Source organism: Rhinatrema bivittatum, chromosome 19 (assembly GCF_901001135.1).
Source record: "Rhinatrema bivittatum chromosome 19, aRhiBiv1.1, whole genome shotgun sequence".
Lineage (NCBI taxonomy): Eukaryota > Metazoa > Chordata > Amphibia > Gymnophiona > Rhinatrematidae > Rhinatrema > Rhinatrema bivittatum.
In genome coordinates, this window is record NC_042633.1 from 24,552,237 (window position 1) to 24,564,839 (window position 12,603).

Sequence of the window (12,603 nt, forward strand, 5' to 3'; positions counted from 1 at the left end):
GTATGGCAGTGTGTGTGTCTGCAGAGTAGGGAGCCTATCTCTCTATACATACACATCCACAATGCTACAAAGGTGTGGCATCTCTCTGTGCTTAAATGAAATGCTGGCTGTGTGTGTGTTTTTGCATAAAGTGGGAGGCCTGTCTCTATCCATCTCCACTCAGGTACACAGATGTGGGCATCTCTCTCTGTTTCAATAAAACCCAGGCTCTCTCTGCGTTTGCAGAAGGCGGGGGAGCAGGGCTCCCCTGCCCTTGCTAATCCCGCCCTCATTCCCCCCCTCCCCAGCTGGGGAGGTCAGATGACTGCTGTGGTGAAGATGGCTGCTTTGGCGGAGCCTTTGGGGCTGGAGCGAGGTAAGAGGCGCAGGGACAGGCTGGATTGGGGGGGGGGGATGTTCCCCCCGATTCTGGTAGAGGGGGCGGGGGTGTAGCAATGGAACTGGAGCCGTCTTGCTGCAGCGCTCCCTCTCTTGCCTTCGTTCGCAGATGTGTCCCGGGCGATCGAGCTGCTGGAGAGGCTGCAGCGCAGCGGAGAGCTCCCCCCGCACAAGCTCCAGGCCCTGCAGCGCGTCCTGCAAAGCAAGTTCTGCTCGGCTATCCGGGAGGTCAGTGCGCTGCCCCTTCCTCTCCATCCCCCCCCCGGTCAGTGTGCTGCCCCAGTCCCCCTGTCTAACCTGTTAGATCAGTCTGCTGCTCCTCGTCCCTCCCTCTCTAATCCCTGAGGTCAGTGTGCTGCCCCAATCCCCCTCCCTCTCCCCTGTCTAACCTGTTAGATCAGTCTGCTCCCTTTCTGCCCCCTCCCCTTTCTAACCTGCTAGATCAGTCTGCTGCTCCTCTTCCCTCCCTAATCTCTGAGGTCAGTGTGCCGCCCCTGTTCCCTCCCTCTCTGATCCACGAGGTCAGTGTGCCGCCCCTGTTCCCTCCCTCTCTGATCCACGAGGTCAGTCTGCTGCCTGTTACCTCCCTTCTTCCCTCTTTCTCCTCTCTGACCTGGGAGTCAATGTGTGCTGCCTTTATCCTTCCCCCCCAATTCCCTCTCTCCTCTCTGATCCATGTGGTCAGTGTTCTGCCCCTCTCTCCCCCTTCCCTTTCTCCCTTCTCTGACCTGGCTGCCCCTCTCCCCTTCACTTCTCTCCCTCCCTCCCTGACCAGTGAGATCAGTGTGCTGCCCCTCCCTCCTTCCCCCCCCTCTCTCTCTTCCCCTCTTCCCTCTCTCCTCTCTGACCCTTTTCCCCTCCTTTCCTGCTCTCTCTGACTCATGAGATTATTTATGTATTTATTTAGCACTTTTATATACCGATTTTCCAGTAAACAGAATTACTAATCAAGTCTGTTTACATTCTAAACAATAACCATGACAAGAGGATGTCTTACAATAAACAGGTAGATTGAACTTGGATAAAAATAGTTGGGGTTAACAACATAAAGTAACAGATATGGGGCCTAATGTAGGCTGGAGTTGAGAACGGGTGTTGGGCATAAGGCTGGGTTTTTAATATTGCTCTCTGGGGGTTACCAATGAAAGGGATCATAGGTTGGAATACGCATAAAAGCTGAAGTTAGGAGAATGCTTGGTTGAATAACCAGGTCTGGAGTCTTTTCTTAAATACAATCGGGCATTGCACTAGTCTGAGGTCTGATGGGAGAGAGTTCCAAAGTTTGGGACCGGCAGTGGAGAAAGCTCTTTTACCTAATGCTGTCTTCATCGGTGGGACCTGTAGGTTGTTTCTGTACGCTTGTCTCACTGGTCTGGTGTGAGGTGTGAGGTTGAAGAGGGATCTTGCGCTCGAGTGGGGCGATGTTATGTGTTGCCTTGTGGATTGATGAGAGGGCTTTGAAAAGTATTCTGAATTTGATAGGAAGCCAGTGTAGATTTTTCAAGATGGGTGTTATATGGTCTCTTTTGTTTGTCTTGGTTAGAATCCTTGCTGTTGCGTTCTGCAACATCTGTAGAGGTTTTGTGGAGCTAGCAGGGAGGCCAAGTAGTAGTGAGTTGCAGTAGTCGATTTTACTGAGAATGATTGCTTGTAAAACTGATCGGAATTATCATGAGATTAGTGTGGTAGCCCTCCCCCACAAACCCACTTTCCTCTCCCCTCTCTGACCTGGGAGATCAATGTACAGCTCCTCCCTCCTCTCCCCTCTCCGACCCACAAGGTCAGCCTGCTGTCTCTCTCCCTCCCTTCCATCTTCTCTCTTCCCTCTCTGATCCAGGAGGTGGTTGCTGCCCATTCCCCTTCCCTCCCCCCGTTTCTCTCGCTCCTTCCTTCCTTCTTCCCTCTCTGAACTGGTTGCCCCTCTCCCCTTCCTCCTTCACTTCCCTCCCTCCCTGACTTGTGAAGTCAGTGTGCTGCCCCTCCACTTTCCACTCTCTCAGCAATGTGGTCAGACTGCTTCCCTCCTTCCCCCACTTTCCTACCTCTCTCCTTCCTTCTTCCCTCTGATTTGTGAGGTCAGTGCGCTGCACCTCTCTCCCCTTCGTTTCCCTCCCTCTCTGATCTGTGAGGTCAGTATGCTTCCTCCCTTCCCTCCCTCGCCACACTCACACACACATCCCAGTCAGGTTCTCCCCCACACCCACACACACACCCCAGTCAGGTTCTCCGCCACACCCACACACACATCCCAGTCAGGTTTCCCCCCCCCCCCCCCCACACACACACACACATCCCAGTCAGGTTCTCACACACATCCCAGTCAGGTTCTCACACACATCCACACACATCCCAGTCAGGTTCTCACATACGCGCACACACACACAACTCAGTCAGGTTCTCGCGCGCACACACACAGCCCAGTCAGGTTCCCCCCCCACACACACACACACACACACACACACACATCCATCCCAGTCAGATTCTCCCACACACATCCATCCCAGTCAGATTCTCCCACACACATCCATCCCAGTCAGATTCTCACACACACACACACACACACATCATCCCAGTCAGATTCTCACACACACACACACACATACACATACACACACATCCATCCCAGTCAGATTCTCTCTCACACACACACACACACACATCCATCCCAGTCAGATTCTCACACACACACACACATCCATCCCAGTCAGATTCTCACACACACACACACACACACACATCCCAGTCAGGTTCCCTCACACAGACACAAAACCCTCCAGTCAGACTCCCATTCACGTTAACCCCCTCCTCCACCTAGTCATGCTCCTATTCATCCACACCACAACCCAGGTCAGGCTCTCATTCATTCATTCACACACACACACTCTCATACCAGCGGGAACCATTTTGCTGCTCCTCCTCATGTGCCTGCCCATGCACTAATCAAACCATGCGAGCCCAGCACTTCCTCTATGCTAATTTCGTGCATCGCAAGATCAGCATAGAAAACGTGCTAGGGGGAGTGAGAAGGAGGAAGGGAGAGGGCTGTCGGCCCCTTCCCGAGGCTTACCAAGCGAGAGAGAGGCCCCGAATATCATCCTCAGCTGGTGACAGAGCCTGAGTCGTAGGCGCCGACGTCAGAGGGGCGTGGCCACGGATTTTAAAACCTGGTGCGTTGACGCCGCCGGCGTGACACCGAAGGGGCGTGCGGCTTGGTCCGGCTTAGTCCGGGTGAGTTTGGGCAGAACCCTTTGACTTTGTTTTCTTCGTGGATGGGGAAGAAAAGGAAAGCAAAGATCTTGACATTGTCCCCAGTGCAGCAACATTGCACCGGCCCTATGGACCGACATGTCGTGAGGCAGATGATAGCGCCAAGTGAAGATGTATTGGGAGGTACGACACTAGCCTCCCTCAGTCCTGGCAAGGGACCTGAATTTCCACCGCAGCCAAATAGGGGTCCATCTACCGAATTGGCAAGAGAACTGGTGGGAGCAATCCCTTTAGAAGTAAGCTTGATTAATCAAGCAGCAAACCAAGGGTCTGAAAAAATTACTTTCTTTGTGGAAAATATTGATGCACTTCCAGTTCTTACCAGTAGCAGTATCCCGGCCACGCTGCCAGATAATGTTACTTTATCTGATTTATGGAAAATGATTTTGAAGCTAGATAATAATATTGCCACCATGAATAAATCTTTGTCGGCTGTGATAAAAGTAAATAGTGAAACAGTTTAAGATTGATAAACCGATGTGATACTCCGGTATATAAAAACTCCTAAATAAATAAATAAAATAAATAAGATTTTTTTACCCCACAATCCATAAGTGTGAAAAAGATATAATCTGCTTTAAATGCCAAAGTTCAATTGGTACAAAGTTCAGAAAATTCCTTCCTGCCTGATAGCATGAATATGCATAAAGAATTAGAGGAAATGGAGAATTTGCAACGGTCAAGGAATTTGAGAATAGTAAGCTTTCCATTAACCCGCCTGCTATCCCCAGTCGAGATGTTTAAAAAAAAAAAAAAAATTCTTGAGAGAGATTTTGAGGTAATAAAGACAAAGAAATTCCCAGATGATCTAAAATACATTCTTTTACCAAAAACTCAGCGAGGAATGTGGAGATGCAAAATATAAATCTAGAAGCTCCTCCAGTCTTCTTGGAGGAGTCTATAGACATAATTGATAAAGAGGGCAACACTTTTTTGTAGCCTTCCTGTCTGAACAAGAGAAAGATAGTCTATTCAGGGCATTTTTCAGGATCAAGGATGTATCTTTTTTAGGGGCACAAAACACAGATCTTCTCAGACGGCTCTTGAGCCCCCCAGGCAAGGAGAAAAAGCTTCTTGTCATTAAAACATCGAGTGGTGGCCTCCGGGGGCGACTTTCTTCCGTAAATTTCCTTGGGTTTGCCATATAACTTATCAGGGGGGGAAAAATGTGGTTTTGGAGACCCGGTGCATCTAGAAACATTCTTGTTGGATAAGCTGAGAATTTAGAGACAAAATAAGAAAGGACTCCTTTCCTCTTATTATTTGTATCCAACTAAAACCCAAGATGTTTGCTTGGGTTTCTATTAGATAGTAGATTTATTTATGTAATATACAGTTTTTCTCTGTTGTTCTCCCCCCAGTTATGTTATGTGCAGAACAATAATAAGTTATATTGGAGTAGATTTGTAATCATTGAAGAAAATGAATAACGTATAAATTTAAAAAAGAAAAGAAAACGTGCCAGCTGCACGTGTTTTCAACAGCGAGCGCCAGCACTGAGAAGGAGCTGCTGCTGCTTTCTTCGGCCGCCGATGGGATGGGGTCCGCTGACGGCCTTTGGAGGCCTCATCCTTTTCCGGGCCACCGGCGGCTTAACGCCGGTCCTCGTTGTCTTCTTGGCCGCCGGTGGGCCAGAGTCCACCGGTGGCCTCATGGACCCTTTTGTACTTCCGGGTCGCCGGCGGGATGCGGCTTCCACGGGCCTCTTCCTCCTCGCCGCTGGCGGTGGGACAGGTCCACTGGCGGCCTTGAGGGCTGCTGCTTCCGCCGCCCCTCCGGGTGTGCCGCCCTGTGCAGTTTCAGGGTGTGCACACCCGGTAGCTCCAGGCCTAGCTGCCCCTCCCTCCTCTCTTCCCCCCTCTGGCCTGCGAGGTCAGTGTGCTGCCCCTCCCTCCCCCATTTTCCTCCCTCCTTCTCTCTTCCCTCTCTGACCTGTGAGGTCAGTGTGCTGCCCCCTCTCCCCTCTGCAGCTTGCTCTCATGGTCCTCACTTTTTCTCTTCACCTCTGCAGTGCTTTGCGCCATTTAAGTCTTGTGTGATAGCAGAAGCGCTGCACCCATGCATTACAATGTACCAGCCCCCTCCACCCGCCCCTTCGCCAGGTCTCTTGGATTTTGAGCTGTCTCACCAAACCCTCCCCATAGGGTCCTGGAGGTGGCCTCCTGAGTGTGGGGGCTGCACCCTTTCCTGGTTCTTGAGGGGGATTCCTTTCTCAGATGCTGCTTGCTGCAGCCCCTGCTCTCCCCCCCCCCCCCCTAATCACTGCTCTTTGTTTGTTTTACAGGTATATGAGCAGCTTTATGACACGTTGGATATCACGGGCAGTGCTGAAATCAGGGCTCATGCTACCGCCAAGGTATGGCTTTCTCACTCTAGCTCTCACCTGGAGGCGAAGGGCCAAGGCAGGGGGGGACCCTTTCAGGGAAATCTCAATCCATGGCGGCAGCATCCTGCCAACAGGGTTCCAAGGCTCATTCCCTCTCTCCCCAGTCATCATCCCTAGAGCACATGGAGGAAGGGCTGATCGTCTCTGCAACTTTCCTTATCTTCTGCTGCGGTTCTCTCTCTCTCTCTCTCTCTTTGTGGGATGCTTGAATTCAGGTCCTGCTGCTCGGCAGATCCCAGGCCTGTGTGGTGGTTGGCAGAGCCCTGTCGCCAACTTTCAATTTCCCAGGCTTCTTTTTTTTTTTGCTTCCGTCTCTGCACCAGCTCGTTGGCAGGGAAGGAACAGGCCTGCTGTCCGACTGTCTAGAGCAGCTTTTAAACTGGACCCTGGGGGAAGGGGAAGACAACAGTCGCTCAGAAGTGCATGGTTCGGTTTGGAGGGAGGTGTCTTCCAAGGATGCTTGCAAGATAGGAAAATTAGAATATCCCAGTAGAAAGGTTGTGGTTAAGGCTGAAGTAGTCCAGACGGATATAGATAAAGAGCTCACAGATGTGAATGACTCTACACTGCCTGTATCATCTGCTAATAAGCAGGCTGGGGCTAGAAATAGAAATAAAAGTCCAATTTAAAAAACCTCCTTTAAAAGGGCTCTCTGCAAATGCCATAAGTCTGAATAGCATGAACGTACAGTTAGAATGGCGTTAAGCGTGGACAGAGACATGCTAAGCATTTCAGAGGCACAGTGGAAAGAGGATAACTACTGTGATATCAGGGTATAAATTATATCGACGTGACAGGGCAGATTGCATTGATGAGTGGGTGGCACTATATGTAAAGATTGCATAGAGTCACGCATGTTAAAAATCCTGCACTGTGGAATACTTCTGGATAGAAATTCCCAGTGGGACGATTCAGTATAGCAGTGGGTGTATACTACCCGCCACCTGGCCAAGATGGAAAAAAAATGGCTATGAAATGCTAGTTGAAATTAATAAGGCAAATTTAGCAATAATGGGAGATTTCTTACCCAAGTATTGATTAGATCAATGTTTGATTGTGATAAGCTAGAGAAGTTAAGTTTTTAGATGTATCACTGACTGCTTCTTGTCCTAGAATCGGTGAGAGGGGTGCATTAGGTTAGACAGTGGATGTGAAGAATCTTTCAGTGTATGAGCCTCCCCCGCCCCCCCCCGTCCCCCTGAAAAGCACGTTAGATCTAATCCTCAATGGAACACACACCCTGGTGTAAGAGGTTACAGTGGTGCAATAGCAATCATAATGTAATCAAACTTGACATAATCACAGGAGGGAGGACATTTAGAAAAGCTATTGCAGTAGTGTAGAATTTTAAAAAGGGAAGATGATGATGAAATGAAAAAAAAATTAGAAAAAAACTAAACAAAGCAGTTGCAAAGGTTAAAAATTTGTATGAAGGGTGGACATTGTTTTAAAATACTATCTTGGAAGCCCAAATAAAATGTATTCCATGCATTAAAAATTGTAGAAGCAAGACCAACTGACTGCCAGCATGGTTTAATGGTGAGCTAAATGAGGCAGTTAAAGCTAAAAGGGCATTGTTCAGAAAATGAAAAGCAGACCCAAATGAAGGAAATAGGCAGGAGCATAAGCACTGGCAAATTAGATTAAAACAGTAGTAAGGCAGGCCAAGAGAGAATTTGAAAAGCTTGCCAGAGAGGCTAAAACGAATAGAAACATTGTCAAGTACATTTGAAGTAAAATGCCTGTGAGGGTGTCACTTGGGCCTCTAGATGACCGAGGGGCTAAAAGGGATGTGTAGGGAGGACAAGGAAATAGAATACTGAATTCTTTGCCTCCGTCTTTACGGAGGAGGATGTTGGAACAGACTCGCACCTGAAACAGTCTTTAATAGTGGAGATTCTGAGCAACTAAAACGAATCTCTTTTGATAATGGAGAATGTATCAGTCCGACTGCCGCTTGAGTATTGAGTGCAGTTCTGGTCGCCCCATCTCAAGAAAGACACAGTGGGAATAGAAAAGGTGCAGAGGAGGGCGACAGAAATGATAAAGGGGATGGAGCATCTCTCCTATGACGAGAGGCTGCACAGGCCAGGGCTCTTCAGCCTGGAAAAGAGACAGCTGAGAGGGGACATGGGAGAGGTTTAGGAAATCAGAAGGGGGGTGGAACAGGTTAATAGGGAAAGGTTATTTACTCTCTCAAATAATCCTAAAGCATGAAACTAACAAGCAGCAAATAATACTAAAGCATGAAACTAACAAGCAGCAGATTCAGAACAAATCATAGCAAGTACTTTTTCACTCAGCGCACTATCGAGGTCAAGGCGACGAGCACAGCGGGGTTTGGAAAAGTCCATAACACGTTATTAGCCAGTTAGACTAAAGAAAGCCATCGCTATCCCTGGGAGTGATCCGCAGAAAATACTTGACTTCGTGGGATCTGCCAGGCACTCGTGGCCCGGCCTGGCTACTGTCGACAGGATACTGGGCTCAGTGGACCCCCCACGTGACGGCTGGGTTTAATCAGCGAAGGCTGCCCTCCTGTGACTGGGCCGGGGCGTTTGCCGTCGGGGATGGCTCTCCCATGGTCTTTGGGAACGTCATCTCGGGCTGTGAGTGAGCTACAGGACCCCCCCTTGGCCTCTCCTCTCACGGGGCACGGCCAGCACTCATGCCAGCCCTTCGGCCCACATCATTTTCTTCCCTGCCTGCAGCCTGTCTTGCACGTTTTGGATTATTTTACCTCAGTCACTGGGCCTGATGTACTGAAGGCTTTTTTCCCTCTTGATAAGAGACATTCTCAGTACACCTGACCCATTCTCCCATTCCCTGTGTCCAGCAGCCCTTCCTCCCTGTCTTTTCTTTTTTTTTTTAAGATTTCAGGACTGCATCCTCGCCCTCCTCCAACTGGTACACCTGTGCAGTGGAGGCGGCCCTTGACGTCATCAAGGTTATTGGTTTTAATTTGCTTCTCCCTGCAGGCCACGGTCGCTGCCTTTGCAGCCAGCGAAGGCCACGCCCACCCGAGAGTGGTGGAGCTGCCCAAGACGGACGAGGGCCTGGGCTTCAACATCATGGGGGGGAAGGAGCAGAACTCCCCCATCTACATCTCCCGCATCATTCCTGGAGGGGTGGCGGACCGCCACGGGGGCCTGAAACGAGGAGACCAGCTCTTGTCGGTCAATGGGGTGGTGAGTTAGCAGGGTTCTCGGGGCGGCTACTGGCGGATGCTGCGGGGGCCGCCAAAGCGAATGGTGTGTGGCGGTGGCGATGCTGGGCTTGGTGTTCTGAATGGCTGTGGTCGTGCTTGGGGCGAGAGGCACTAACGACGTCTTTTGGGCTTCCTCTGCCATGCTGGGGAGGGTTCTGTTTTCTTCTTCCCCCCTCCCCTGCACAGAGTGTGGAAGGAGAACAACATGAGAAGGCGGTGGAGCTGCTGAAGGCAGCCCAGGGCACGGTAAAGCTGGTCGTACGCTACACGCCCAAAGTCCTGGAAGAGATGGAGGCCAGGTTTGAGAAAATGCGGACAGCCCGACGCCGGCAGCAGCAGAACAGCTACTCGTAAGGGGGCGCACCTGCGAGCTGGGGTCCCTGCGGCTCCGTAAACTCTGTGGCTGGGGGTGCGGGGGGGGGGGGGGGGTGGGAAGAGCTTCCTCTTCACGCTGCTCTGGATCTGGACAGAACAGCAGTCTCTGGTGTTAGCCTAAACACAGAATCAAAAGCCCCCTCTCCTGAAGACCTCATGACCTGTGACACCTGGCAAACCGTAATGGAACTGGTGACCCATTCAGAGAATGTAACCCCCCCCCAGTGTGCAGTCTCCTGTTCAGGTACTAGGCTGTGAAGCCACATCCTCTCTCTGCAGGATCCAGTCCTGTCCTGCAGCTGAGCAGCAGGAGAGTTCAGTCCACATCCTCTCTCTGCAGGATCCAGTCCTGTCCTGTAGCTGAGCAGCAGGAGAGTTCAGTCCACATCCTCTCTCTGCAGGATCCAGTCCTGTCCTGCAGCTGAGCAGCAGGAGAGTTCAGTCCACATCCTCTCTCTGCAGGATCCAGTCCTGTCCTGTAGCTGAGCAGCAGGAGAGTTCAGTCCACATCCTCTCTCTGCAGGATCCAGTCCTGTCCTGTAGCTGAGCAGCAGGAGAGTTCAGTCCACATCCTCTCTCTGCAGGATCCAGTCCTGTCATGTAGCTGAGCAGCAGGAGAGTTCAGTCCACATCCTCTCTCTGCAGGATCCAGTCCTGTCCTGTAGCTGAGCAGCAGGAGAGTTCATGTCACATCCTCTCTCTGCAGGATCCAGTCCTGTCCTGTAGCTGAGCAGCAGGAGAGTTCAGTCCACATCCTCTCTCTGCAGGATACAGCCCTGTCCTGTAGCTGAGCAGCAGGAGAGTTCAGTCCACATCCTCTCTCTGCAGGATCCAGCGCTGTCCTGCAGCTGAGCAGCAGGAGAGTTCAGTCCACATCCTCTCTCTGCAGGATCCAGTCCTGTCCTGTAGCTGAGCAGCAGGAGAGTTCAGTCCACATCCTCTCTCTGCAGGATCCAGTCCTGTCCTGTAGCTGAGCAGCAGGAGAGTTCAGTCCACATCCTCTCTCTGCAGGATCCAGTCCTGTCCTGCAGCTGAGCAGCAGGAGAGTTCAGTCCACATCCTCTCTCTGCAGGATCCAGTCCTGTCCTGTAGCTGAGCAGCAGGAGAGTTCAGTCCACATCCTCTCTCTGCAGGATCCAGTCCTGTCCTGCAGCTGAGCAGCAGGAGAGTTCAGTCCACATCCTCTCTCTGCAGGATCCAGTCCTGTCCTGCAGCTGAGCAGCAGGAGAGTTCAGTCCACATCCTCTCTCTGCAGGATACAGCCCTGTCCTGCAGCTGAGCAGCAGGAGAGTTCAGTCCACATCCTCTCTCTGCAGGATCCAGTCCTGTCCTGCAGCTGAGCAGCAGGAGAGTTCAGTCCACATCCTCTCTCTGCAGGATCCAGTCCTGTCCTGCAGCTGAGCAGCAGGAGAGTTCAGTCCACATCCTCTTTCTGCAGGATCCAGTCCTGTCCTGTAGCTGAGCAGTAGGAGAGTTCAGTCCACATCCTCTTTCTGCAGGATCCAGCGCTGTCCTGTAGCAAATGTTCATGTTTATTAATGCAGCATCCACCTTCTGTTACCCGAGGGCAGTTCTGCTGCTCTATCCCAATCCGATTGAAAGTCCTTGTATGATGGGGACTTCAGGCACATTTTTGGGACAAATCTTTGATCAGGTTTAAATGTGTTTAATTGCTTATTTCTTGGAGTCTCTCCCTAGCTGTTAGCCCCCCTGCCGGCCCTTGCGCGTCCCCATCTGCACCAATCCCAAATCGTTGGTCTGTAACCTGTGCTGGTGCCCCGACAGCCAGTCAGCTTTTCAGGAGGGAAAAATCGCCTCCACCTGGTTTGTTTTTTGGTGCTCATGTTAGCTCATCCACACTCATGGTGGCGCTGCTGAGATCCCGCCTGGCTGTTGGGTCCGCTTGGTGCCATCCCTGTGGTCTTCTGCTTGTAACCCTATAAGTCGTGTATTCCGGGGGGGGGGGGAGGTGTTCTGGGGCCCCCTCCTCGTGTTCCTGTACTTTCTGCCCTCACACTGACATCAGCTTTCCTCCCTCTCTCCTGTAGGTCACTGGAGTCCAGAGGTTAATCCCCACCTCTGCTCGGCATCCTCAGTCTCCTCCGGTTCCTGTGATCTGTATAGATGGATATGTATTTATTTATTACTGCTCTGCACAATGCCGGTCGCCCGCGCCCCCTCTCTCTTGTGCACATTACTTCTCTGTATATTCAGTCGTGTATCCTGTGATTGTCCTTATTTATGTGTTGTGCGCGTGCTTGCCCGGTCTTCAGGCACGGCCTAGAGGGGGCGCCAGGTGTACGAGTCACTCGGCCTCCCTGCCTGGACACCTGCAGGTGCACCACTCCCCCCCCCCCCCCCCCCCCCCCCGGTCTTTCAGGTGGATGTGGCCCTGCAGCTGGGCATAGCAGGGCCGTGGCGGCGTCTCTCTGTCGCCGATGGTGGCTGGATCGATACCGTGGCACCAGGCTGTGGAGAAACCCCGGCCTCCTTGCGGGTGGAGGATTGGCTGGGGCTTCGGGAGAAGAGCAGACAACAGAGCGAGTCCCGGGCTTCCTCGCGAGGACGGGAGCCCAGCAGCCCGAGGGACTCGGCTTCACTCTCCGAGCGCCGGCTGCATTTTGCGTGACGGGATTCAGTAGCTGCAAGGTCAGAGACCCGGGGCCTAGGCATTCAGGGAAGCCCCTTTTCTAGGACGTGTGCCTGCATAGACTGACGTGTTACTGTTGAATGTCTCCCTCATGCTGACTCCCCTCTCCCCTAATAAACAGCTGATCTGTGGAGATGCTCTTCTGACTCTTTCTTGGAGGGAGGTGACGGGTGTTAGCTGGCTGGACGCGCCCAGCGGCTGCAGCGTTGGCGAGCAGCGGGGCGTGCGAGCGAGCAACGCAGGAGCCAACGGGTGTCCGCAAGGGTTTGCTTCATTTAGGAAGAAGCGCTCTGCTCTCCAAGAGCCCCCAGGCTCCCCTACTGTTTTCAGCCTTTGGGC

At 51.9% G+C, this 12,603-nt stretch overlaps 1 protein-coding gene across 2 annotated transcripts; it reads left to right on the top strand.

Moving 5' to 3' along the window:
• The first annotated feature begins 211 nt into the window (after positions 1-211).
• Positions 212-12,397, top strand: LIN7B (lin-7 homolog B, crumbs cell polarity complex component). Of its 2 annotated transcripts, XM_029585336.1 has the most exons (6): positions 212-355; positions 488-606; positions 5,930-6,001; positions 9,010-9,219; positions 9,426-9,589; positions 11,663-11,836. In XM_029585336.1, the coding sequence occupies exons 1-6, from the start codon at positions 301-303 to the stop codon at positions 11,682-11,684; spliced, it is 642 nt and encodes a 213-aa protein (XP_029441196.1). In that variant the 5' UTR covers positions 212-300; the 3' UTR covers positions 11,685-11,836. The 2 variants fall into 2 exon arrangements, with proteins under 2 accessions (XP_029441196.1, XP_029441195.1); XM_029585335.1 differs by lacking the exon at positions 9,426-9,589 and having other exon boundaries at positions 11,663-12,397.
• Positions 12,398-12,603: the final 206 nt, after the last annotated feature.